Below are 24,127 nucleotides of genomic sequence, written 5' to 3'. Positions count from 1 at the left end.
CATCTGATCAAGCTGCATGACGTTGTGTCTGACTTGCGAGCGGCTGTACTACTTGATACTTGTTGCACACAAGCTGGAGTTTTTTTTACCCCCAACCTGCGTTATCTCTATCACTATCTTTGGCAAGTTTTCTCCTGCACACGCAAATAAATAAAAATAATTATTTTTTATTTGCCCATTAAAAAATTAAAATTAAAAGGAAATTTTAATTTATTTACACTGATTCGATAGTTTATTTTTTTTATGTCCTAGTAAATTTTGACTGGTATGCGCTCCAGCAGCTTTGTGCACGTGCAGAGCCTGGCGTTATGAAGGACACAAGGTCACTCGATCGATGTTCATTGCAAGCTACATAGATATTTTTTTTTTAGATACTCGAATTTTTTTTATGGCTATTGTGGAATTTTTTATCACTCAAAAGATATATTTCATGTATATTTATTTATTAATTTATTTTGATCAATCGTCCAGTTTATTTTTGCCTTACGTTTTATTTATTTATTTTTTATCCTGATAATGTAATTCATAGTTTGTTCTAAAAATATAGCACAGTATATTTCAGTAAATTGATAGTGAAATATATAAAGTCACTCTATGAAACTTGTTGCGCACTTAACTTCTGGCTACTCTAAATTTAGAAATCTATAGAAGAGGGTGGGGAGGGGGAACTTAAGGAAATACTTTTTCGAGGGGTCGAATACGCTACCGCTTTGTTTTTTTATGATATTCAAAGTATTAATAATAGTAATAAATTTTTCGACTGACACTGGGTTTTTCAAAAAGTTTAACAAAAAAATTCAAAATAATGTCCTGCCCGTTTTCCCCGCCTAAAAATTTTTTTTTTATTCATTTAATCTGATTTATATTAATTTTTTTAATTAGACAATTAATATTTTTAAAAAATATTACTTAGATAATAATAATTAATATGAACGAAGGGTTAAAACTATATATGACTCCGTTGGGTCTCGTTTAAATGCATTCCGTCCGATCACCTCGATGTCCTTCTCAACTTTTATTTAGTAGAGGATGAGCCTTCGGGTCTGGAGATACCCAAGGAGCTAAAGACTGGGCGAGGATAGACTAGGGCAGCTTACCTGAAAAATTGGAAAAATTTTTTTATATTTAATGACCCTTCGTTATTCCCGGGTTTTTTTTCGTCTCGCTTGCACTGGCCAACCTTCTGGAGGATTAGTGTTGGGTGAATCGCTTTTAATGCTCGTAACGAAGGGATGTAACCTTGATTTTTTTTTTATAAAAAAAAAAAAATTCACCACTTCATTACAATTGATTATAGACATAGAAATTAGTAGACAGGAAAAAATTAATGTCGCTGATAAAAAAATTTACGCTCGGCTGACTTTCATATTTTTTTATAATTTTGAATTTGACTTTTTTTAATTCAAATAAATCGAAGTAAAAAAAATCAAATTTTTCAAGGAACAAAAAAAAAATTTTAAATTGGTCCTCGGGAAATAAAAATGAATATTTTTTAAATTAAATTTAAAAATAACTTGATACTCAATTAGAAATATATAACGGATGTTATTTGCGTTAATTAGTTTATATAAATATATATAGTTATTTCCGTCACGTAATACATAGATTACGTTTCATAAAATGTCTTTATCAATGAATCTCAACAATTTCAAGGTATATCAACTTTGAATTGAGTTTATACATATATATATATATATATATATATATATATATATATATATATATATATATATATATATAATCGAAAATATACGATATAATATAAATGTACTAATTAATGTGGAGACATATTGTCGTGTACAAATATTTATTTTCAATCGATAAAATATATGTTCTAAGCGTCATATACTTTTAATGTGCTGATTTAATTGAATTATACTGGAATATGTGCGTAGGATAGTAAATAAATGTATACGATATATTGATTTATTGTCAAGTATTCATAGTATAGAGACATTGTACCTAACGATTACCACAACACTAATTAATATTGTTTTCAAATTGTATATTTAATCGAATTGTATTGGTCCAATCACGACCGCATTATTGTTAAATATTTTTTAATTACCAGCTAATAAATATTTAATTACATTTAATAATTTAATTATTCATCGTTTATTATTAGTAATCTATTTTTTTTACTGAAAAAAAATTGTGTCAGGAGGGCCGGTAAAAATAGATGGAAAAAAAGAGATATGCAAAAATAACTACAGGGGACTGGGGAAAAATTAATATATTTTTAGTTGGTATCGGGGTAAAATGAAACACTATAGCGCGATATAATATTTTTTTTTTTTTTTTTTTTTTTTTTTTTTCAAAATTGTTAGAGACAGTTTGTGAAAAAATGGGATGAGTTGATCAGACAGCAGGACCAATTTCAAATTTTTATTAAAATTTTTTTTTATCTGAGGTAAAATGGAGCAATAAAAAAAATTTTTATTTTCCGTTTGATCAGTTTTCCACTTTTTTGCAGTAATTAAAAATTTTTAATTATCAAGGAAAAAAGTGGCCTCATTTTACCCCTTTGCCAAAAAAAATCTTTTTTTTAATATCAAAAATTTGTTTTACTTTAGTAAAATTAAAAAAATTTTTTTCTTTCGTTTGATCTCCGAATTTTCTCGGTATTTTTCTTAGATTGCGGCCTGGGACAGCTTTAAAAAGATAAACGTTCATTGTCTTGTAACGTTATAATTCAAAAGCTTTCTCTCTCTATTATATCCTCGACTCGATATATAACTCAGCTTGATACTCGCTATTGTTTGAAATAACTCACCCATAAGTGTGCGATATTCTCAAGTAATTCACCTCAATTACTAATAAGCGGTTCCATATGTCTGCAGAGATATCTCAATTACAATATACATATATATGTAGCAGTAATAAATTTCTATATATACAGAAAAAAAGACATGTTAAAACAACTCATTAATTTTATTTATTTTATTAAATATTTTACATTGATATGCATCGCTGACAATTTTAGTAATAACGTTAAAAACAATAAACAATCAAAAATAACAGGGTAATTTTTAAAATATAATTATAGATTTAAGATTTTATTTTACTTTTTTTTGAGGTTAATAAATTTATATTTGCTTAATAGTGGGTTGAGCAATGAGGAAAGATAACAATGAAAAAAAAAAAAAAAAAAAAAATTGCATCGCATTTTTATTTAATTTTTTTTTGTTCATCTTAAACACATGGGACAGGGCATCAAACCCATTTCGTCGCAATTAGTGCATCTGAGAGCACAAATTTCATTGAGAAATCCGTGCCATCTCCATGATTTTTTACTGCCGTGACAAGAAATACAGGGTACGAAACCATCATCTCCACATACTGCGCATATTTTACGAACGCCGTGAAACTGAAATAATAAAAAAAAAAAATATAATATAAAAATTAATATACTTTTTTTAGTCTTATTGCTATAAGTTTTCAGACCTCAAGCGCGAAAAATTTTTTAAAATTTGAACCCGAGGTAAAAACGAATAATTTTATTTTGTTAGTAAATGATCGTTAAATAAAAAATTTATGTAAATAAATATTTGTGTGTGTATATTTGTTTATTTATTTAAAAATCAATAATAGTGGATTTTAAAAATCTCTTGTCGAAATACCTATTTGATGATCAAATAAACCGATTTTATGCATTTAACTTAATGGATCACGACGGATTTACGAATAGAACTCCAGTGCATTTGGATCACTTCAATAAAAGTATGTGTGGAATATACATGGGCTATACTGACCAGTTCAACATGTACGTTGAGATAAAACTACTTCATATAAAATGGAATAATTCAATACCTTCAGGTTCTACTTCCGATATTTTTAAATTCTGACTGTAAAATTTTTATTATTTTTTTTACGACAAAGTAATTATTCTACAATTTCTCTAGTATTTGTCTAGGATTCAGAGAAGTCTTACAAAGTAATTATTCATTTATATTTACAGCTAAAAAAATAATAATTATTTATTGATATGATTTATAAATTTTTAAAATTAAATGTCAGACAAAAATGATATTTTTTCAGTGAAATTATGTTAAGATTTTTTTTACGCGGGAATATTTGAATATTAAATGAAAAGGGTGTAGTAAACTATAAAATTCACAGAGTGAACGCGGATTAAATCTAGAGTAAATGTCAAGCGGACAATTGTATATTTATTAAATTACCTCCGAGTGAAATTCACTCTTAAAAGGAAATTATTTAAATATGAAAACTTAATCGGAGTGAACGCGGATTCAAATAAAATTCAAATTTCCCGGAATTTTTTATAGTGAAAAAAAAATAATATTATTAAAGATATGAATTATGATATTTATGTATATATGAGTGGGGTAAAGAGTTGTACAATAAAATAAAAAAAGTAACGATAGGTATATTAAATATGAAAGTATAATAGTACATAGAACGACCTTTGTATAATGCAAGGTAAATCCGATCAACTTGACACCGAAAATTTATGAGCTCATTTGTTAAAATGAGGGGGAAGCTGTGTTATTGCTGCGTTTAATAAAAGTGAAAGGTCCTGTGTAACCTTGTGTATATCTAAGTAGTACTCTCCAGCGAATTCCAATGCTACCCACGTTCACAAATTAGTATTGAAAGTTTCTTAGGTCTTTCTGTGTTTGTATCTAAGCTGCCCATTTAACTCTCGAACCTCTACACCCTACATTTCATTTTTTATTTATCCTTTAATACAACAACAATCTTCCTCAAAAAATCTTATCCTTTGTCACTTATTAATCCTTCAATTCGCCTTTTTTCTCGCTAATTTTTCATAATAATCAAATTACCGCTAATTAAATAACAATTACTCATCTATATAAATAATTATTACTCACTTTGTATGGTTTGAGCATTGATCGTAAATTTCCTGATTCATTCAATTGTTCAATAGCATCTGCATCCTGTAATTTATTAAAAATTTTAAATTAAAAACTCGGAATTTTTTTTTTAATTAATTAAAATTTTCCACTCAGTCATAAATTCAAATGAATATCTTGTCAATAATAATAAATAAAAAAAAAATATTTAACAATAAATTAAAAGCTTCCATTTAATATGACATTATTATTATCATCATCGAATGGATCTCTTGCAATATTTATCGTAGCCGTGTAAAATAGTAATAAATGCGACGGTGTGATGGTGGAATGCAGTCCCCTTCATCTGTCAATGTATACGTTTAAGTATATTTTCTCATATATATACATACATATATATATATATACATTTTTGTAATAGAGAACAATCTCGACAAGTACAGCATTCGCTTATTCTTATTCAACAACTGAACACTTTGTATATATATATGTATATGACAACCTACAAACATGTCTTTCTTTTATCTTTCTCTCTTATATAAATATATATATATATATATATATATATATATATATATATATATATATATATATATATATATATATATATATGTATATAAATGTTATTATTATAAAATTCGTTTCAATAGTCCTTCTCATACGGCCTTGGATCACATAGAGCTTGACATTTCACTTACGCGTGTATCTATTCTTCGATTATTGCTCTTGGGATTGCATATTAAATATTTGATAATAAAAAAAAAAATAATAATAATAATAATAACAGTTATTAGTTATCGTGAATTTTCCTCGTGGAAATGAAAAAAAAAAAAAAAAAAAAAAAAAAAAAACTAGCTGACAAGTGTCAAGGTTTATAATCTTTTAGATAAAATAATAGAGTGGTTATTGTTGGTGTAAAAAAAAAAAAATAAATGTATAACTATGAGTATCGGAATAACTCGGGTAGTATGGAGTCAGTTAGAATTAAATTCGTGGGTAAATCGATAATAATTATAGTGGGATAAAATAAAATAAAAATGTGTTTATAAAATATAATGAAAACAAGAGAGATAAAATATGAAAGAATGAAATTTAGTTCCCGTGAGATTTATATGTGGGTGAATGTTAACCCAAAAGCTAATCCCTTGACAGATTTGAATTTTATTAAAAAAAAAACGTAAATCTATAGTTACATTTTTTTTTTTACTCTCGAGTTTAATAAAGCCGAGAAAATATAAATTTTATTTTTTAATTAAAAAAAAGTATATTGAGTTGCATGTTCCGGTGTCTTCGTGTCTGATTACGAAGCAACAAACTCCCACGCAAAATATTGCAAACGACTTTCCTAGAGTTTGTTATAATGTAGAGAACAGAAGTAGTCTACACAGATTTATTTCACCATCACTGTTATATGTCAATACATATAGGCATATAATTTTGCGCAACACAATAAGACACTATATAAAATTGTTTGCAGGTAAACATCTGGCTGTGACAGTTAATCACGTAGTTCGCTGCGTGGAAACAAAGTACATACTTATTGTCAGCTTATTATTATTATCATTGTTTTCTAAACTGTCAATAGAGTCAATTTAAAAGGTCATTCTGTAGGTCTTGGTCATTTTTGACGTCACCAGATTTATATTATACTCTTGTTAAAAATTCGGAGTTAATTACGAGTGATTATGGATTTTAATTCACTCCGTCACGGAGTCCCGTCACATTACCCGTATGAAAATAATATGTATGGTCAAAATATATGATAAATATCAGAAAGTATATGTGGTGAATTTAACTATATTTTCTGATATATTTTTTTTTATATTAAAAAATATAATATTCATCATATATGGGTCCGTATATGTTTAGCATATATAAAATATATATGTCAGTCATATACAAAATATATATTTTTATCATATATGAAAATATATATTCTTGTCATATACAAAAACTATATTTTTATCATACATAAAAATATATATTTCTATCATATGCGAAAAATATATTCTGATCATTTATAAAAACATATATTTATATTGTGTATGAAAAAAAAAGTTTCTTATTTGTATGACCCACCCCAATTAAATTAGATATAAATTTTAATATACTCTTTAAATTTCAGATAAAATTCTCGAAATTCATTAATTTGAAGCGAATATATAATATACCCATATACATATACATACACCGAATAAAATATATGCTTAAATATAACAAAGAAAATATATGCTGCCATATATAATATAAATTATATGCTATCATATATTTCATTTCATATAAAAGTTTTATATTTTTGAATATGAAAGGAAATATATCAATACAATATATTATAATGTAAATGTAAATGTATATATGGCTTAATATAAAAAATATATAAGTTACATATATGGAATACATATATTTACTACTGTATATAATTTTATATTAAATCGGCGAAAATCTCTATATGATTTTTTATAATATACAATATACTATATCATATATTTTTTTGTTGCAAACATATATGATTTTATATATTTTAACCATATATTGTTTTTTCATACGGTAGCTCTGATTCGTAATTTTAAAATTAAAGTTTTTGATCTCTTTTTGACAGTTAATTTTACCCGGACCTGCAATTTCAATATTCATTCACTCCGCTAATTTTTAGAGTATATTTCCCTTGTCATAAATTTCCTATGCTATTTTCCTTTTTTTTTTTTTTTTTTCATAATAAATTGGACCTCAAACGCAAACTGGTTGATCGCACGTTAGATCGAAAGTAAACATCCGAAAAACGTCACTCGTCTATTCATTTTAAATTTCAAAATTTTCTTCCATCAGCTCAGACAAGACTGAAAATTCTTTGCTAAAAAAATTACAAAAATGTGACATCTGGTAAATTCAATGTCTTTATTTATTTATAATAAATTTGGGAAAAAAAAAATTTATTTCCTACGCGTCTCGTTATTTTATAGTTACGTAATACGAAGACACGAGGTAATAAAATAAGATACGATCAGTATAATAAGCCAACAGTTGACGTGAAATGTCAAAGATAAACTCTGATGAGTCTTCTGTAGCTCGTGTGTATGAAGACGATAGATATAATAATAATAATAATAATAATAATATATAATGCTGAATGGAATTTCTAGTTATCTAAGGATGTGAGAAGTTTAATAAAACATGTATACATATATATTGTATATAAAATTAGAAATTTTTTTATTTGTGGGACATAAAATCTAAACCGCCTATAAATATTTAGGACGTGTGAATTATTTTCCAATGATGAGCCTTAAATGAGTTGAGTTATTTTTATAGTTATAACGACAATACTGAATTTATTATTAAATATATATATATATGACATACACAATAGAGTGTAGTTGAAAAACCAGTATGTGGTATATACATGTATATCTACTATATAACGAGCTCTTTGACTGAGTACTCTCAGTACCATATCATATATATGTACGGTATATATAATATGTATATGCTTGTAGAAAGACACAAGAGGTAAACATATATAAGAGGTAGGTATATATGATGGAAAATTGCCACTCACCCCGATATGCTGACCGTCGATGAAGAGCTGTGGAACTTGTACGTAATCACTCGCTAGACGATCCTTCAATTCTGTTTGCAATCCTGAACTTCTATACAAGTCACGTTCTTCATACTGTACCATATGAGTATTTAGAATGTGACGCATTTTTAAACATGCAAATCGGGTTTTTGGTACAACTCCCATTGACGTTGTGTATACTACTACTTTGCCAGCATCTTTTTGCCGGAAACTCTGTAAAATTTTTTTTTAATTAACACACTTATGTATATATATATATATATATATATATATATATATATATATATATATTAGGCTTTATCAAAAAAATCGTCTATTTTTTTTTTAAAAAAAGTATTCTGAAAATATTGTTCGGGAAATTTATTTTTTTTTTAAATTTGGAAATTTTATCACGCATTAGCTAATGGAAGTATCAAAAAAATCAACACATAATTTTGTTGGAAATCGAACGCTCTACAAAAAAGGTCTCTTATAATTTTTTAATAAATTTAATTTTTCAAAAGTTATTTAGGGTCAAAGTTTGATCCATAGTAAATTTTATCGTTATTCGACTTTTGAGGCGAAATTATCAGACTTATTGTAAAATGTTATCAGACCTTTTTTGTAGACAATTTTATTCCTTACAAATTATGTCTGATAAAATTTTTTGAAATTCAGCATTGTTTTTTAGTTATTTTCATTTTAATGTAAAGCTCTCAAAAAAATAGTGTTTTGATACGGCCTTATATATATAAATATAGCAAATTTGTTCAAAAATTTTTCAGAGCAAATTTATGAATTTGAGACAATTTTTAACTTTTGGTTCGGTAACATCGAGATAAATTTTGTTTTGTTTTAAAAATAATCAAATCAAAATTTCGAATTGTTTCAAATTTTGAATTTCACTCTTACGAAATATTTGTAACGAATTTTATTTATATATTTGATTCCTTTATTATCAAAAGCGAACATATATATTATATAGGAATATATGATTAATTATTAAACGTTAATTAAATAAAGAATAAATTAAAAATTAATTTAAAGTAATTTTCTTAATGTTTAAATGAGCGATTAACATAATTTTATTTATTATTATAATATATATATAAATATATATATATATACATATGCAATATAGTATAAAATATGTTCGAGTTTCACAATTTATCCGTCCATTTAATTCTTATAATAATTAGCTCATAATATACTTATATACTTATATATGTATCAATTTTCGCTTTTGTACCCGATTCACGTCTTTCACACAATTTATTAATAAATATATTCATATATATATATATATAAATTAATGACTCAATAATAATTATAAATCTAAATTTCAAATATTTATCTTTCTCTTCTATCTTAAAATAATTATTTTTATTGATTTAATAATTATCCCATTATAAATATTTATTTTAAGAAATGAAAATTTATATATTGCATTATTATATACGTAATATATATAATTTATTTGTTACGTTATTGTATAATTATCTCGAAGGTTTAGAAAATCAATCAGTGTCTCAACAGCTTAAAAAATATTTTTTAAATTATAATTTATAAATGTCATTATTTTATTTCAAATAAAAAAATTCAAATTTCCCGCCCCCGACCCCCATCCCTCGTATCAATTAAAAAAAAAAAAAAAAAAAAAAAAAACGTAACTCTTATATATTTTTACCAAAATTACAAATAAGTAGAGTATTATTTTAAAAATCAGGAGTTCAAATATTTGACCTGTCATATTTTTTGTAATTCGTGAGTGATGGGAATTTGCTGTTAAGTTTTGAATAAGTTAATAAAAAAAATAACATGTTTAGTTATTTGTTTATTATATTTGCTCAATGCATTAAGCAAATGTATGTACGTAGATACGCATATTTATTGCAGAGCCATAAGATTTTCTTCTAATGCGTTACGTAAATGAGCGTGTCGCATTTGAGGGACAAAGATTGTGATTTTGTTGAATAAACTTTCACTACAACTAGATATATTACTCTGTAGGAGTACTGGTGCTGTTTATGACTGAGGTAGCATTTAAATACGATTTTATAAAACATACGTAACGAAAAATAGATACTCTTACGTGTAACAGACGCACCTGCCATGATTTATATATATTTATATTTATATAAATGAGCATTGAGACTCAATGGATACGATGTTTCATTGTATGACTAGAAAAGGCTACAAGTTATCTCAATTACTTTTTTTTTTAATGTCAAGTAAAATTTATATGGCAAAAAATGGGGCTGAAATGGAAATGTAGTTTTTGTGATTTGAAATAAGTAATAGTTGACTTCTGCAGAGAATAACCCGTGGTATGAAAACGGTTTTTGTTACTTGCAATGTCCTTTATAAGAAGGAACTTCAGAAAGTTCCACAAAATTAGTTAATTCCTGATCTGAAGCCTTTACACTGCGTAGAAAGTGCAGGTATGTTGTCATCTATTATTTGAGAACTTTATAACTTTGCTCCTGTAGGAGATAATTGCACATAACATATACGTTTTTTGTCCCTTATAGTGTCCTTTACGAGATAAAAATATAAAAAACCCTAAGAAATTATCTGAGTTCCGAAAAAATTCCTTCAAAGTCCTTTAAAGTTATAAATTTGCAAAATTATGGCCTGTGAAATTTTAGGCATTAATAGATTTACTTCTGTAAGGAATGACCCTATATAACATAAACGTTTTTTGTCCCTTATAGTGTCCTTTACGAGATAAAAATATAAAAAATCCTAAGAAATTATCTGAGTTCTGAAAAAATTCCTTCAAAGTCCTTTAAAGTTATAAATTTGCAAAATTATGGCCTGTGAAATTTTAGGCATTAATAGATTTACTTCTGTAAGAAATGACCCTATATAACATAAACGTTTTTTGTCCCTTATAGTGTCCTTTACAAGATAAAACTATAAAAAGTTTCAAAATAAATTCATACCCCATTATTTTAAAAATATTTAAATAATTTATTGATATTCACTTTTGCCATAATTTTACTCCATGGCTAAAAAAATTCAATTGAAATAAGATAATTAAAAAAAATCCGTGCTTTAATTACTTGAACGCATTATTTAAATGAAATTGAAAAATATCAGTACTGATTACTCCCATATTAATAAATAAATTATAATAAATAGAACGCAGTGAAAAGAGAAAAATACTGAAGATTGAAAGCACTGACGTGTTACTTTTTCTCCAGTATTGTATCAGATTGTATTGTATTGTGTTGTATATATATATCTATAATATTACAAAGATCGTAATATGAAACATCGACAGCCGATTTGCTTCGAATGTACTAGTGCACTACGAATCATTCGTGCTTGCGCGAATAAACGATTTTTACAATTGGACCGTAACATTTTACGTTTTAGTTTTCTCTGCCATCCTTTCAATTCCTTTCCTATTTCAGTCTCCCAAGCTATTTAGATTCCCTCCATTGCTTTCATGACAGTATATTTAAATCACAAGCACAATTATTTTCTTAAAATTTTATTCGAATAATTGTAGCAATAAAAAAAAATCAGCTTTTATTTTTTCCACCCCATTAAATTTGCAAATATTTTATAAATTTATTTTTTAATTAATTTCCATGCTTTGATTAAATCCTCACATAAATTTAATATCTATTTAATTGGCGGTACAATCGATCATAATTTATTACATCGCGTATTTTAAAATAATTATCATTTTTAATTAATATTTTATTATTTTTTAATTATTAAAAATTTACCATAAATAAAATAATTTATTTACTTGATGATATTTTTAAAATTAATTTTTTTATCGAGTCACGAGTAATTAGTATGTGTGTGTTAATTAAATAATGTGATTTTTTTAACGTTTATTTTTAGTCGTGAGTTAGTTTGTGGTAAAATAATTATAGAAAGAGCCTAATTTATATTTTGAGTATTTAATGGTCGGGTGATTTTTTTTTTATTTCGTGACGGTTCAATGATATTATTTATTACAGGAGTGTCTAGTCTATTTAATATAATATACTTTCGGTCTTGGGTTCCACGAAAAAAATATAAATTTTTTTTTTTACTGTAGACTAATAGGTGCCTCATTTATTTTTATTATTAATTATTTAATATTGCAAGGTGTGTCTTATTTTAAAATTTTTAAAATAATATTCTATGAATTGTTTATACACGCAGATAATTTTTGAGAAAAAATTACCCATGAAATTTGGTACCGTAAGGACACGAAATCAATAAGTTTGTAAATTAATGAAAAGATCTAAAAGTAAATTTTAAATTTGGTAGTGATTCCCGGGCAATCTCTATGTGACCAGGTTGCTCGTTTTCAAATAAATACGTAATTCAAAAAAGTTAATGATCTTATTTCTAAAACCCATATTAAAAAATTTAAAAATTCAAACATTAATATTTTCAAGCTTCAAAAAAAAAAAAAAAAAAAAAAAATTGTAATTACAAAATTTGAGCATTACAAAAAAAACTGATTCAATAAAAATTTTAAATAATTAGTTCCTTAAATAATGAGGACATATATGAAAAATATATGACGCTTCTAATTGAATGCATTTTTTATATATATATAAAAAAAAAGACAAATTTTTTTATTGTTGCCGCTTATTTAAAGAGTAAACATTAAACCTCTATCACTAATTTGAATAAAAAAATAAAATAAAAAATCCAATAATATCAACAGAGGATAAATTGAACTCTAGGTATGGGAAAACAGAAAATATTATCATTAGTGATTGCGGATAAAGACTATCAAAGCAACGAGACTATTGATCATATCCAACGCATGCGTCTTAATAAAAAAAAAATATATATATATATATATCAACAAATAAAATTTTATTTCATTTTATTTGAATGATTTCTCTAATAACTATAATACGATTGATCGAAAAATTTTAAAAAATTATACTTGCATAAAATTACCAGTCTAATAAACTCGAACTCGTTGAAAGTTATTGAGTAATTTTTTCCTGAGGATAAATAAAACGGTTGATGCGAAACGAAATTAAAAATTAAAACAAACTTTGTGAGTATTTTTTATTCAGATGCAATTATAATTTAAAATGAGATTAAAAATTTGAAATGAAATAATGAAATGATTTGTGTAATTTATAAAAGCGCTCGTGACTGTATAATAGTCGTTCACTGTCAGTGGCTGTTTATCACATTTGGTTACAAAAGAAGAGGGTTGTAATGAGAGTGTTCTATTCATCTGGACTGAGCAACTCTGTCATTTGTATAATAACACACATAAGTTCATGCCTTTATATCTATTCTTCGCTCTTTTAATTTTAATTTTTTTTTTTTTAATTATTATTATTATTCTTTTGATGATGTTGCAAAGTTAAGTGCCAGCCAGGCTTTCACGATATCATTGCTGAGAAGTAGTACGATATATTTATTATATATTATACTTATATTCATATTCCCAAAACAAGAAAGACTGTGTTACTCAGGAGAAACTAATAATGATAATATTTATGGCGAATTACTAGAAGATTTATGTTTTTTTTTTTTTTTTTTTTTTTTTTTTATGTTAATTGGTTTGGAAATTTCGAATGCAAGTCTACTTATTTATTGTTGTGATAATTAATTTTTAAGTCATTTAAATATTTAGACGAAAAACTGAAAGAAATGGGAGCATGACGTTTTTTTTTTTTTTTTTTTTTTAGTCGAAAATTGTTTTATTTGAATTTAAGGGGATCACTAGTGTGAAATTTTGAAAAATCAATTTTTTTTGCAGCTCGATAGCCTATAGCTTCTAAAATAACATACTACTTCTAGTGCATAATCGAATAGTTTTTTTGAGTTACAGCTGTAAGAGCAGCCGCTTATCGGTTCTCGAAAATACATTTTTTAAAATTGAATCTATGACTCGAAGACAAATCATCCGATCGATTTGATTCGAATTGCAGTTTCTTTTATATATGTTTCTACGTACAATGAACCTCCAGTTTTTCGATCGAATCAAAAATGTAATTTTTCCAGGCCAAAAATCATCAAACCGCGCGAAATTTGAAATTATTTTTAAAAATCCCGCCATTTTGTTAAATTTAAATTTTTTTCTCAGCCCGAGGGTTGTCGTACGGGAAATACCTTCTAGTTTAATAGACTTTTTGGTTTTTTTGATTTTCGGCACTATGAGGTCGCTGTCACTGCAGCAGTGGGGGGACTTTTTTTTTGAGCGTTGGAAGATTGTGAATAACTCGCTGAATTTTGAATTTTTTCGTCCAAAAATTTTATCTTGCATTGATTATATATCCACAAATATATCCTTAAAATATTGAAATATTCTATGCAGTAGTTTTCTTAAAAAAAATTACCAAAAATCATCTTTTTTTCAGGCGATCACACGATTTTGAAATAAAAAAAATTCTTTAATAATTTTTTTGGGATTTGTTAAATGAGGAAAAGAAAATTGGGTATTTTTTTATGGCTGCTTAATGTTATCAGCTCACTTGCTTTGATAAAAATTTGTCTTTGAAAAAAAAAAAGGACCTACGAAGTTTAAAAAAAATTAATTTTTAATAAGACGCTAATAAAAAAAGGTCGAGATAATTTGTAAGGGACATACAGAGTAAAAAAAGAATTAGCTCTTGCCAGATGTAAATATTGAAAGTGGGCAGTCATGCATTTCTGCGAGCTAATTAAAAAAATTTTTCTACTTAAAAATATTTTTAAAATCCCAACTTTCTTCTTGCAAAAATTATTTAAAAAAAAAAAATGTTTTGCTATGAAATATAAACAGCAATAAAAAATAATTTTTATTTTCCTACTAATAAAAAAATAAATAAAAAATTCCTTATACTTTCCCTACTTATCATTCCCACTGTAAACAACTTTTTTACGCGTATTTTTGAATAACTTAAGGCCTCTTTTAACCGGCGGTTAAAATTAAATAAATAAATTGCTTTCATAAATTAAAATTCACTACTCGTCACCTCAAATAATAATTGAAACAATTCGTACTGCTTTCTTAAAAAATTTTTTAAAATTACAAACCCCAATAGATGAACAAATAAATATATATTTTAAAATAATATTTAAATAAATATATGTTTTTATGTAATTTTGTGAATAGTTTGTGTAAACTATAGATTTTGTTCCAGACGTTTACATTTGATCCTATCATAACTCGAAAGTGGAATGTGTATATATACACATATATATATGTACTATTAAACCCTCAGACAGGTTTGAAGACACGAATGGAATTCTAAATTACATACACACTTTCCTAAATACATTTAATTACGTAAATTTAATTATTTTAAGTCTACTAAATAAACATTAATTCAAAAAACGATAATAATAATAATAATAATAATAATAATAATAATAATAATAATAATAATAATTGCAACGCACTAACATTTATTATTATTATTATTATTATTATTATTATTATTATTATTATTATTATTATTATTATTATTATTATTATTATTATTATTATTATTATTATTATTATTATTAATTAATTATTTATAATTACAAAAAAAAATTATTTTTTAAATGAAATATTTAAAACTTATTATTTTGAATTGATTAAGTAACTTATATATAGTTATAGATAAATACTCTTCCGCAAATTATATCCAAAGACTTGCAAAGAATGTCACACGTGACTTCCTATGTGCGTTATGTTACCGCATTATTTTTTTATTTTTACTCTTTACTTAACTTGTTTTTTTCTTTTCTTAAGTACTTGTATATATATATATATGTTTGCTTTTATTTATCTTTTTAAAACATGAAATTTTTTCTATATATACTTTTTTTTCATACTTTTTCTCGAGGCGAAATCGTGACTTGTGAGTGAGCGAGAGTCACGCACGAGATTGTAAATGTAATCTTAATGAATGGCCAGCAATCAGGAATTATCTTCAGGAGTATATGATACTACTATTTATATTATGATAGTATGCATTTAAGACTTGTATTAAATAAGATCATCAGACGTGTAAGACTAGGTTTTGAACATGAATAAGAAAGCTGTTAATGCAAAAATGAAGTTAAAGCTCTTTAGATTTTTTTAAGTGGTTGTTTGTTTGTCTGTGTCTTCAATATTTGTAGTTTGTATTATTCGAGATAACCTCATTTGTGTTTGCGTTCGTGTTGTAATGAAGAAATAGGTATTGTGATTAAGTTAGAAATAATTTACTGAGATGGAAGTGAAAGGCTACTAAGATAATGGATATTGCAGGATTTAGAAATATTGACGTTTATATTTATTTATTTTTTAATAATTGTTGATACTTGTGTAAACTGGGTTAAAGATAGAACAGTTCCACAATTTTTTTATTTTTAAGTATAACTTTTAATTCAAAATAACTTAAATTTCAAATCTGTTATTAAAATAATTTTTGTAAATTTCAAAACCCGATTTAAAATTTTTTGATTTACAAAAAAAAAAAAAAAAAAAAAAAAAAAAAAATAATAATAATAATAATAATAATAATAATAATAATAATAATAATAATAATAATAATAATAATAATAATAATAATAATAATAATAAATGATATTTAACATAAACGTCAATTAAAAATAAAATTATAAATTTTTTTTCTCTTTTATCCCTGACTAATGATATGACAGCTGAATTAAGTATATGATTGATTAATACACGTGTCTGTACCGATCTAACATAATAATAATCCTCTTGATTAAAAATCCTTTGAGACCTAGTAGATAAAAGACTAAACCGCTATAAACATGCTATACCCTCGACTAAGATTATCCTATTATATTGCTAACTGTCTTTAAATTTCTATACATTAAATCCTCTCACGGCTTTTCAAATCAACAAACATTCAACGTCTTTAATAAATTACCATTTATTTTCGCGCCAAGTGTCAAATAATGTAATTTAAAATGTTAATGATAAACTCTGGGCACTAAAAATAATTATAACTTTGTAACCTATTACTCGAAAGTTAACGCCTGGTCTTAATTTTTTTTATTAGTTTCCTTCCTTTTTACTTCCTTTCAGAAATAAGAGACTACAGCAAGGTCATTCGTGTCTGAAGATAGTCCGCGGATAATTGGAAAAGTGAGTGCAAACGGAAGCCGTTACGTGATCCGATTACTTATCAAAGAAATATCTTAAGTGTTAAAGTTCAAGTTTTTATATAATTAGTGTATTAGTCTTTTATAAAATCTGCGAGAGAAAAAATTAATAAATGGTTGAGGAAACTGCGACATCCATTTTAGAAAAATTTCATTTTCTAGCTCTATTTTACTTTCGAATTTCCCGCGGGTTGAAAGTTTTTTTCAAAAGTCCTGCGAATCCTCTTCTAGGATTTTTCTGAATTTTAAAAACTTTTATATTAAATTTTCTTGAAAATTTTCAATAAATAAAAATTCATTAAAATTTTAAATTTTAAAAATATATCTAGACTTTTTTTTGTCTTTTAATTGAATATAAAATGATTTGAGAATAAAAAATAATTACTGTGACAATTTTTTTAAGATACTAGTTAGCTGTCTAATAATTTTTGACTTTATTTTTAATATGATAAATTACAAAAAAAAAAACATTTGGAAAAATTGCATATATAGTTTTCTGAATTTTCTACAGGTGCATATTTTTTTTTTCTTTTTAATTGATTTGTTAAAATAAAAATCCAAAAATTGTTGATTTGTCTAGTTTTATGATACAGAATATAGCCGACGTCTAATAATTTTTGAATTTTTTTTTTTTAGCAGCAAATCCTAAAAAAAAATATTTGCAAAAATTGCACTTATAGTTTTTTTAATTTTCTTCATGTGCATTTTTTTATTTTTTATTTTTTTGTAATTCATTTGTAGAAAAAAAAATTCAAAAATTTTTAATTTTCTGTCAACTTCTGTATCATTCTAGTTTTCACTAGAATAGTAAATTAAAATTTTCAAAAACGAACATTAATTACTATTGACCACTTGATTACTTTTTATTTCCGTGACTTAATTAAAAAAAAAAAAATAAAAGTGCCGATTCTAGTAAATGAAAAAATTTAAATAATGAGTAAACAAAAAATTGTATGTGAAGATGTAAAAAAAAAAAAAATTCAAACAAAAGGAAATGAACAAGTAGATAAAGAATTCAATGAAGAGTCTCTGACATTTGGTCGTTAACGTTCTGCGTTTGTCGTCGTCGCGGTCTCTTTGACCCGCTTTCTCTTTTCCCACCCGATTTGTCTCTCTCTCTTTTCTTTAAAAAACGTCTTTTACTTACTCTCAACTAACTTGTGGACATAACATACCAGTGATAGTATTTTCTCAACCCAGCTAATTTTTACAACCGCAATTTATTTATTTAATTTATATATTTAAGTCTCAACAATTTAGTTTTATTTTTTTAAAATTTACCACCTGTTGTAAGAGACCGTCGTAATAAAAGAATAAGAGCTGCTTTAAATTTAAAGATTACTTTTTTTTCAGAGAATTAAATACTAATAATAATAATTATATTTATGAAAACCGAAGGAGATAAAGTTTAAGATGATAAAGATGATAATGATGAAGAGTAAAGAGTTAAAATGTTGACGCACGCGTGTAACGAGTCTTTGCCTCAAGGAATAAAAAATATATGTAGGTCATCCACTTGTCTCTTAACATCTTTTTATTTCATATATATATATATATATTTTATTTTATGTTCATCTTTTAGTCTTTTACTTTGTTGCAAAAATATTCATAAATATTTCTACCGGAAGTCTTGGCCTCAAGATTATTATTATTTTTTTTTTTTTTTTTAAATTGATCAGAGTATTGATATTTTTTGGGCAGTGATGCTGATGAGTAATTGTGTATGTAACATGCTATGATACATCGATTAAAGGTGAGATTTTTTTAAAGGCAAGTGTATAGAGGTCATTACTCTGCAGACATACCATGAGAATTGGGACAAATGATGACTACTTTCACTTTATTTTTATTTTTATTATTTTTTTTTTTCGTGGGTTTATGGAAAAAAAAGTTAATTAAATTACTTTTTTTATTGTTATTAACGACACTTTGTAAGGATTTACATATTTGTAGAGAATTGTTAATGTAAATTAAAAGTTTTGAACTTTTAAATTTGAATTATTGTGGGTATGAAAAAAATTTGGAACAGTCTTTTGAGAGATCTGTTTTTTAAATTTTTGAATATTTTTCTGATTGCCGCCAAAAGCGGGCAAAATTTATATTTATTTATAAAGATGCAATTTAAATTTCGAAAAATGAGGGTAAGAATTTTATGACAATTAAAACTCAGTTTCTTTTACTATGATTTTAAATTAGACATGAATATTTAAATAGCATTGTTTAATTAGAGCTCGAAGACTTTCTTAACTGTGATTTAAATTAAATGCAAAAAAAGCGACTTACAAAAAGTGAAAAGTAAAAATAAAAAAATCGTAATTTTTTAAGAAAATAAAAAACAATAAAATTAAATATTATCAAGCGGCATTGTTGGTATTAACTATTTCTCCAGATAACTGACTATAGCTAGTGAATGTCATAAATGACTACGAGCTCATAAATTACTGTGCATTGGTGCGCGAATCGTGATAGCCTTAAGGATATATATTTCGAAAGTAAGACTGTCTTACCTCGTCATTATAATTATTATTGTACACCGAAAATTGTTTAGTCAAACCGTTTAATCAATATGAAAATTAACGAAAGCCACGCTTTCCCCTTTTATGAAAATTTCCATTTGCTCACTCACCCTAAAATTGTCTTTTCTAATAAACTTTAATAGAATTAACCTTTTAGAATTTAATTCTTAAAAAAATAGATCAAATATTTTATTCAATTACAAAATATTTCGTAAAAAAAAAAAAAAAAAAAAAAAAAAAACGTTCGATCAAAAGAAAACGAGAATGACATTTTAATTTAATTTCATGTCTCGAGTTCATTGCTCGTGAATTACTATCACGTATCCGTGTACTATTGACCGTGTGCAAGGAAAATATATATATATATATATATATATATATATATATTTATATACTTATATATAGATATATATTATAAAAGTTTATAAGTTGCGTGTCATTATGAACAAACATTTCGTAACATTCTAAACCAAAACTGAATTTAAAAAAAAATTCTCATTATCACCTTTTCTACACCAAAAAAAAAAAACTATAATTATAGCGTAACAAATAACTAATGACAAAGCAATGAGCAATATATATGATTTCACATAGTAATTACGTTATTATAATTTCTAATCTTTCTAAGTCATAATTAAACAATTTAAATATCAGTTGTAACTGTAATTTTTTTTTTTTTTGACTGAACATAAAAAAAATTGAGTAATTATTTTTATACTAGAATAGAAAATTTTTTTATCAAACATTAATCACGAATGTACTGTATTAATGATTAATTAAAATTATTGAGTTATTTTTCGCTTAGTATAAAATATAGAAATATACTCGCAGTAAAAAGTACACAGAATAGAAAACAATCATTTTTTTTATCAAATACTACACTGAGAAAAATGAGACTGAATTCGGAGTAATTACGGATGTTGTGAAAATTCACTCCGTACTCGAGTTCTGGAGTTTCAGAAAAAATCACTCCGCATATGGAGTAAATAGGGAGTTTGTTTTTTCAGGATTTTATTTAAATCCGCATTTACTCCGGAATATTTTACAGTGTCGTCACTTGAATTAAAAACAATTGTTTATTAAAATTTAAAAGCATCTTTAGTAAATTTATGGAGTCTTAATTTAGAGTATGAATCTAGCAGGCATCAGAAAAATTTTAAATTATTAATAAATAGAGTAAATAATTAATAAAATAAAATTTAAAAAAATTTTCAAATTATTAAGCGCATTTTTCACAAATATTTTCTAAATTATTTATAATTTTAAATTTGTCTGATGTCTGCAACATTTACAAGCATTCTTCATTCCTATTAAAATCTACTTTTAAAAAAAATAATTTTATTTCCGGGTTTTTAAAATTTAAATCGCCGAAAAAAAATAAACAGGTCCATGACCTAAAGAATTTTCGTCTGACATATTTAACTTTCTACGTAAGTAAACTTAAAATTAACCAGTTGACCCAACAAAAGTTTATCCATTAATAATTTTAGTAAACCAGAACGAGTCATATCATTGATACAAAAAATAAAATAAAACGTACCTTAGAAGAAGGGTTCTGCAGAAAAGTCGCAATACCAGCGCGTACACGATTTTTAACTCCTCTGACAGTTCCCTTGGCACTACGTATGGCTTCTTTATCAAGTATTTTATACCCCGCGAAATATTCCTCCGTTTCACAGTCAAATCCGTCTTTTTTATTATCATCATTGGCATCTGGCTCAAGTTCATTAATATGAAATTTGTAGTACCTGTCGTCGTCATAAACGTATTTTATTTCCTGAGCATTGCTGGCATTACCATTTGCGTTAGCATTAGTATTATCATTGTAATTATTACTATTATTAATATTATTTCCATAATCACTTATCCCAAGTTGTTCTTGTTCTCGTTTACGTTCTTCGTACGTGCACTCTTTAACCACCGGCGTCATTGCAGTAACAGCCGCTGGAGTAGTAGTTTTGCAAGTGACAGAACTTGAAGTAAGAGGTTGTCCGTTAACCAACGGGTTCGGGTTAATACGTGTCGCTGAAGATGTCTTAGACAAGGAAGTACCTGACGAAATATTTTTTATTTTAAAACCCCCATTATCTCTATTATTATTCTCATTATCATTAACTAAATTGAGCTCTTGGAACTTTGATTTTATCTCCTTATCTCCAACTATTTCCTCGACTTGTTCTTCTTCTACTCGCCCAACTTCCACTTCTTCCTCTTCCTCTTCTTCTTGGGTTTTTATTTCGACTCGGCGATTAAGAGAATCACAACTAACATTACTCTCATTATCATCGCTATCTATTTCGGCACCGCTACTTGTTAAACTACCAGTGCGAGTGTGCTGTCCATTACCACCAATTACACAACTCCCATCTTCATAATTAATACCGTCATCGTTATCATCATCAGCAGCAGCAGCAGCAGCAGCAGACAGAGACAAAGACTGTCCCAGTAAAGTAGTACTTGAACTTTTTTTTTTTGGCAACGGTGGAGGTGTACCATCCAAATCACTGCAAGTGCCACTGTCCAGTGTATCACTGGGTGAACATTGTCCACTTGACATCATAACATTGTTCCTACTCTGATAAGCCCCGTAATAAAAGCAAGTACTCTGTTCAGGAATTCGCTGTAACATTTCTTCAGTATCGTTGACACAAATTCGTACACAGGTATCAGTATTACTATCGTTATTAACAGTATTTATATTATAATTATTATCATTACTGTAATTATTATTGCAATTGATAAAACACTCGACTTTGTTTACCGTTGAGTCGATATCCGGTGTCAAGTGTACACTCGATATTACTTTACTGCTGCTATCTAACACTGGATTTATTTTAATCTTAACAACATGAGATGTAGATTGATAATTACGATCACATTCACTTGATTTAGACAACACATTTGAATCTGCTGCAGTTGCTGATGATCCGACAACTGAAGATGAGGATCTTGATGGAGATGTGACTTTTAGAGCTGGATTATCTGCTACGTATACCGTTGCTCCGGCCTCCGAGGGAAGCTGAGAAGGGGCAACGGCCACTGACACACTATTTCTGTCTCCATTTTTACTATTATTATTATTATTAGTTAAATTATTAGATAATGTTGTGACAGTCATTGTTACTTTATCCATTAGATAATTTATTCAAACTAATTGCTAAGTCGAGTTATCAAATAAATAACCATTGTAACAGTGATGATATTAGTGCATATGTTTATTTGGAACAATAAATATGTAGATAAAAATAAATTAGACACCTGTTGTAATTTTAAAAACCTCGAGCACAACACAAATGCACTTGGTACGAATGCTGGCAAAAGGAGTGGAGTTGGATAACGTGTGTGTGGTTTTAAAAGAACGACGAGAACGTTTACTGTGTACTGTTTGGAGCGACGTTAACTGTACTGAAGTACCGTGGCTGCGGTCCCGCGGACAGCCTTTTGCGGCCTTACTTGGTGGGGATATATATATATATATATATATTATATATATATGGGAGGGGGAAAATGGGTCTTATAACGTGCCGTAGGCATTCTCTGTGCTACTGGCATGCCATCACCATCACAAATGCAAGATTCTTCTGAACATACACAAGTGAGCTCACGGCAGACACTAAACTTGTTTTAGTTTTATTTATATTAATGCGATGTTTATTTAAATATCGATGGATTGTGATAGCGTCCTCTAGTGGGAGATATTTATTTAAATACTCATGGACGCTTGATATTTATTCTTTGATGCTGATAGTGAATGGTACGGGAGACGGGGCCTTAACGTAGGCACCTGCCCAAAAATTTCGTGCCTCGAGGTCGTCTACATATTTTAGTACTAACATTTATATATATGTATATGTGTATGTATAGAGTTGTTGAGAAATTCTTTGATTCATGCTGACGCGTTATGCTCTGGTGAATTAACGCGGAAGTTTTGTGAGCAGGTCAGAGTCTTGAAAAATTTATTTTTTATATATTTTTTATTTATTTAATTATAATAATAATTAATAATTTTTTTTTTTTTTTTTTTTTTTTTCGTTAAATTAGAGAGGTGCAGATCGGACGAAACAGGTTCCATTGCACCTTTCCAGTATCTCATCGCTTTCTGGTTATGCCGGTTTATTTTTTTTTTTTTTTTATTTATTTATGCTGAA

The 24,127-nt window shown here is 26.5% G+C and overlaps 1 protein-coding gene across 1 annotated transcript; it reads right to left on the bottom strand.

Annotated features, from left to right (window-relative positions):
• Positions 1–2,974: 2,974 nt before the first annotated feature.
• LOC103569976 (uncharacterized protein DDB_G0283357) lies at positions 2,975–23,515 on the bottom strand. Its single transcript, XM_008547555.3, has 4 exons — positions 21,520–23,515; positions 8,392–8,625; positions 4,854–4,919; positions 2,975–3,367 (listed from the first exon to the last, which is right to left on the bottom strand). Exons 1-4 carry the CDS (start codon positions 23,110–23,112, stop codon positions 3,188–3,190), a joined length of 2,073 nt encoding a protein of 690 aa, XP_008545777.1. The 5' UTR covers positions 23,113–23,515; the 3' UTR covers positions 2,975–3,187.
• Positions 23,516–24,127: the final 612 nt, after the last annotated feature.

Source organism: Microplitis demolitor, chromosome 10 (assembly GCF_026212275.2).
Source record: "Microplitis demolitor isolate Queensland-Clemson2020A chromosome 10, iyMicDemo2.1a, whole genome shotgun sequence".
NCBI lineage: Eukaryota > Metazoa > Arthropoda > Insecta > Hymenoptera > Braconidae > Microplitis > Microplitis demolitor.
This window is presented reverse-complemented; position numbering and strand designations above follow the sequence as displayed.